The sequence below is a fragment of the Nicotiana attenuata genome, unplaced genomic scaffold (genome assembly GCF_001879085.1).
Source record: "Nicotiana attenuata strain UT unplaced genomic scaffold, NIATTr2, whole genome shotgun sequence".
NCBI classification, from domain to species: domain Eukaryota; kingdom Viridiplantae; phylum Streptophyta; class Magnoliopsida; order Solanales; family Solanaceae; genus Nicotiana; species Nicotiana attenuata.
Window position 1 is genome coordinate 127,746 of NW_017673382.1, and position 5,723 is coordinate 133,468.

The following is a 5,723-nucleotide window of genomic DNA, read 5'->3' on the forward strand; positions in this document are numbered from 1 at the left end:
CTCCACGAAATTATTTTTCTCTTCAAAGTTATCTTTACATTCCCAAGAAAAATGACCAAATTTATGACAAGTATAACATTCAATATTTGATTTGTCATACCTTCCTTGATTTTGCCTCCATTCTTTCCCTCTTCCACGATCTCTTCTTGAATTAAAGTCTTGGCCTTTATTTTCTCTACTTGAAGGTGGTTGACTACCTCCTCTTCCGCCTCTACCACGACCTCTTCCATTTCCACGGCCTCTTTATTGCGAGCCACGCCTTTCATCTTTCTCTTTGAAAGAAAATTTTGCTTGCAACGCTTGTTCAACCGATTCTTCTTTCGGTTTCTTCAACTTCTCTTCATGTGCTTGCAAGGAACTCGAAAGCTCGTCTATGGTCATGGTGTCCAAGTCTTTGGACTCTTCAATGGCAACAACAATAAAATCGAATTTTGAAATTAAGGATCGTAGTATTTTTGCCACGACCCTATCATCTTTCAACTCTTCACCATATCTTTTCATTTGATTGACAATAGCCAAAACTCTCGAAATATAATCGACAACATATTCATTTTCCTTCATATGCAATGATTCAAACTCTCCTCTTAAGGTTTGGAGGCGAACTTTTTTCACTTTGTCCAAACCTTTAAAAGAAGTTTGAAGAATATCCCATGCTTCCTTGGAGGTTGTTGCATTTGCAACCTTCTCGAACATCTTGTCATCCAAACCTTGATGGATGAGAGTGAGTGCCTTTTGATCCTTCTTCTTTGAGGCAACGACATCTTCTGCTTCATCAACACCGGACTCTACTGGTTCCCAAACATCATAGGCACCAAGCAAGGCCTTCATTCGAATACACCAATTTCCATAGTTCTCTTTTGTAAGCATAGGAACTTGGAATGGTGTTCCGTTAGAATTCGTCATCTTTTCTCCAAGTTTGTTGTCTTCAACCACACCGGCTCTGATACCAAATGTTGGAAAAAAAATAATTTGGGAGAGCAAGACAACACAACACTCAAACACTCACAACTCACTTTAAGAATGGAGAAGAAATGATATTTTTCATTCAACTTGACTTCTTCCAAATGGCTAGCATACATGGGTATTTATAGTAGAACTCCTACATGTATCTAGCCTAAACTTCATGTAAACACACTAACTAAATTCACATTAGTCTACACTAGTTCATACATCTCATAATGAAGTTCACATTAGTCTACACCAGTTCATACATATAATGAAGTTCACATTAGTCTACATGCTAATATGAACTAATCTAAACATATTTAATACAAATGTGAACTAATAGAAACAAGTTTATTATAATTTTAACATATGCCAGGAACTAGTGAGGCTATACAATAGAAAGAATACGACAAAGAGCTGCCTAATCAAAATAGACCTTCGAAAAGCATACGACCCTGTATTCAAATTTATCAAATGGATTAATATGGCTTGCATATCGACTCCCCAGTATACAGTTGTAATCAATGGAGGATTATATGGGAAGATAATAGGGGAGAAGGGACTTCGACAAGGAGATCCTATCTCACCACTACTATTTGTTATATGCATGGACTATCTTACTAAAATATTGAAGCTGGTTACACAGCAAGAAGGATTTGAATTACACAAAAAGTGTCTGAGCATCAAGTTAAATCATCTCTACTTTGCAGATGATGTTCTTCTGTTCTGCAAAGGTGACTTCCACTTAGTCATGTTAATGTTAAGAGGGCTGAAGAATTTTTCAGTGGCATCGAGACTAACTACAAATGCTGGAAAATCAAACATCTTCAACGTGAACATGAATTTGCAACACTTGGAAAATTTATGTGAGCTTACTAGATACCAGAAAGGGAAGCTCCCATTCAGGTACCTTGGAGTCCCTATTACATCAAGAAATATATCAGATGTAGACTGTAAAATATTGGTTGACAAATTGACTACTAAAGTTAGAGGATAGGGATCGAGAACACTATCCTATGCTGGTAGAGTGCAGCTGATAAATTTAGTACTGCTGCACACACATGTGTACTGGGCATCTTATTTTATACTACCTCGAGCAGTCCTTAAAAGAATAACTGTTATATATAAGAACTAACTGTAGGATGGAATGGTGGACACTAATAGAGCACCACTGATAGCTTGGGATTTGGTCTGTAGATCAAAAAGGGAAGGAAGCCTAGGAGTTACAAATTGTGTGAGCTGGAATGATACTGCTATAGGAAAGTACGTGTGAAATTACCCAGAAAGCATATAACATATGGGTAAATTAGTTTAATAATCTGTATCTAAAAGAATAATCTTGGTGGGACTATGCAGCACCTCAGGATAGCAGCTGGTATCGGAAGAAGATATGCCATATTAGAGATAAAATGACAGTCGGGTGTGTGAATAATAACTGGCTCTCTTAACGTGGAAAATACATGATCAGAAGTGGATATGAATAGCTAAGGGGACGTCAGGCACTATGGCAACATCGAGTTTGGGTATAGAACAACCTAAATATACCCAAACATAGTTTTATATGCTGGCTAACTATGCATGGAAGACTACAAACAAGGGACAGGCTTGCACGAATGGGAGTAAGTCAAAGATAGCATGTGTGTGATATGTGGTCAAGCAACAGAGATTATATCTCACTTGTTTTTTGAATGCCAGTTCTCCAAAGAATGTATTATAAAGATACTCCAATGGCTGAAGATAAGGGTGCAAAACATAAAACTCGAAGGTCTTTGGAAAAGAGTTGCTAGAAGTGTAAAAGGGCGACTAAGGATTCAATTACCAGTTGTAAATCTGGCTATTTTTTATTTTTCACCTCTTATGGCTGAAATTTAAAACTTTAAGCTTTTATAGCTCACTCAGTTTAGTGATGGCTCAACTATAACCTTAATTCACAAATTTCCAAATTTAGAACAAGATTTTCAAAAAATGTCCTCCTTCCGTTCCAATTTATGTATACCTATTTGACAGGAATGTAGTTTAAGAAAAATGAAGACTTTTGGAATTTATGGTCCTAAACAAGTCAAAAAGGGGCCCAGAGTATTTGTGTGGTTATAAAAACTTTTCATTAAAGGTAGAATTGTAAGTTTAAGCTAAATTGTTACCAAATTTAAAAAGGGATCATTCTTTTTGAAACGCACTAAAAAGGAAATGGGTTCACATAAACTGGAACATAGTGAATATATAAGAGTACTAAAGCCATCTCCAACCTTACCCTATTTCCCCATAATGGAGGCAATTTTTGGGGGTAATGAAGCTCCACCCCTCCCCCATTTTTGTCCCCAAAATGGGGGATGAATGGTGTTCCCTCAAATATGGGGGTACACTATTCATCTCCCCCATTACTATTCATGTATTTTTTATTATTATTTTTTTATTTAATCTTTTAATTTATCTCTTTATATATACCTTATTATGTTTATGTAATATCTTTATAATATTAATTTTACATCTTAACTTTGGCATATAATTTTGATAAATTAATATTTGTGCATTTATTATTTTTATGTAAAATTGTAAGTTAATTTTATTAGAGGTTGAAGTTGAATATTTATGTAGTATTTCGAATAAATTTTATCGTTATGTAATATGCATTTAATTAATCTTATATCGCAATGATTTCACTTTTATTTGAATTTTTAGTTAATCTATAATAATTGCTTACAAAATATATTATTTAAAATTTTATGGAATTGTTTTAATGGAAATTACAAATTAATAAAAATAAAAGATAAAATTTGTTTAATGGAAATTAAAAAATAAAATTGAAATGAAAGATAATAATATAATATAGAAGAGAGAGAAGAATATAAAAAAGTTTGGGGGAAAAAATGGGGAATGGTTGGAGTAAGTTGTCTCCAAAATGGGGAAATCCTCATTTTGAGGACCAAAAATGGGGTAAAGCCTAAAACTTAGAATTGATTAATCCTCAAAAATTATGATAAAATAGAGAAAAATTTTATTTTGTGTCTCACACAACTGACAATAGTTGTGTGAGGCCTCTTTTATGTCTCACAACTGTGTGGTCCCAGAATTTTGTGGATCCAGGTATGTAAGAGATGGGTCCACAAATATGTGAGATAAAAAAAGGCCTCACACAACTAGTGTAAGTTGTGTGAGACACAAAATAAAATTACTCTAAAATAGATAGTGCTTACAAGTAAACTTTGAAATGATCTTTGCTTTAGAAAACGTGTCAAAAAGGGTAACAGCTAGCATTGAGCTTTGTAAAGGTCAGAGCTAGTGCAGCAACAGAAGGAAACCAAAAGGAATCCGAAACCAAAATGTTGCTATTTTGGACTCAAAACACATAAATAGGTGTAAAAAAAAAGGTAACAAAAATATATATAGCGCCAGAAATAGTGGCGCTATATATAAACGGTAACTGGACCGTTTATGTATAGCGCCACTATTTCTGGCTTTATACACTGTCAGAGTGATATAGCGCCACTATTTCTGGCGTTATACACTAACAGTGATATAGCGCCAGAAATAGTGGCGTTATATCCCTCCCCAAAAAACCCTCCATCTTCTTCTTCCCCCGTCTTCTTCCTCCATTATTCTAATCCCCCTTCCTAAAATTGGTCCCCCCTCTGTCCGCCACTAAAAAAAATAAAAAAATTTTGGGTCCCCCCGGCACATAGAACTTGAAGAACGTAGGTCCCACACTCGAGTAGAGCTTCTTGTTATTGTTGATTCACGCTTTCGGAGTCAAATTTTCGATCTATTTAATTTCCGAAAATTCTAAATCGAGGTATTTCGATTTATTTTAAGTTGAAACTTTTATAATAATGCATATTATTTGATTTGTATGTGTTCTATTTCGGTTGGTGGTTTTATTTTCGAAATTAGCATCTTAAATTTATCCGGATTTAATTTTACTGTTTTATATAAAAATATAAATTTGTTAAATAAATTTGTCTGTTAATATTCTCATTTATATATATGTGCTTTCATGCCGTTTTGTGTTTTATTTGCAATTAAATTTATTTGTTATTTATGTTTAGTTTAGATTATTTTTTAGCGTAGTAAAATCTAGACCTTTTTAGCGTAGTAAAACGTAGACCCTTTTAGCGTAGTAAAATTTAGAGCCTTGTAGCGTAGTAATGTGTAGTATTTTAGCTTAGAATTCCTTTTGTTTTAGTATCTATTACTGGTATTTCGATCCTCAAAATATCGAGCCCGGAATCCATACGTAAGTAATTTGTACAATTAAGTTATTAAAAAATATGAATTTAAATTATAAAAGAAATACATAATTATTAATGATAATTTGGTGCCACTGGGCCTCAAAATATGGAGCCCGGAACCCATACGTAAGTAATTTGTACAATTAAGTTATTAAAAAATATGAATTTAAATTGTAAAAAAAATACATAATTATTAATGATAATTTGGTGCCACTGGGCCTCAAAATATCGAGCCCGGAATCCATACGTAAGTAATTTGTACAATTAAGTTATTAAAAAAATATGAATTTAAATTATAAAAAAATACATAATTATTAATGATAATTCTGTACAATTAAGTTATTAAAAATTATGATTTTACAGTTGACGACATGGATGCGCCTATACATCCCGGCCCTCGGACGTCGGATCTATTAGCCCTACAGCCCCAGCATAGATCCGAGTATATCTGGGAGGGACAGTTGTTTACTACGACGTTTCGGGCCAGGAGAGTGGATCTACTATCGGGAGTTTTGAGTCCTCCCGCGTTCTACATCCCGCGTGGTCCATCAC

General features: G+C 34.2%; 1 protein-coding gene across 1 annotated transcript in view; it reads left to right on the forward strand.

The window, feature by feature from the left end:
• Window positions 1–1,429: 1,429 nt before the first annotated feature.
• The window catches only part of LOC109216221 (serine/threonine-protein phosphatase 7 long form homolog), a 6,268-nt gene continuing 1,974 nt past the window's right edge, over window positions 1,430–5,723 (forward strand). The window contains exon 1 of the mRNA XM_019380355.1: window positions 1,430–1,851. Within this exon, the coding sequence (XP_019235900.1) occupies window positions 1,430–1,851 (422 nt within the window). The remainder of the gene's footprint in view (window positions 1,852–5,723) is intronic.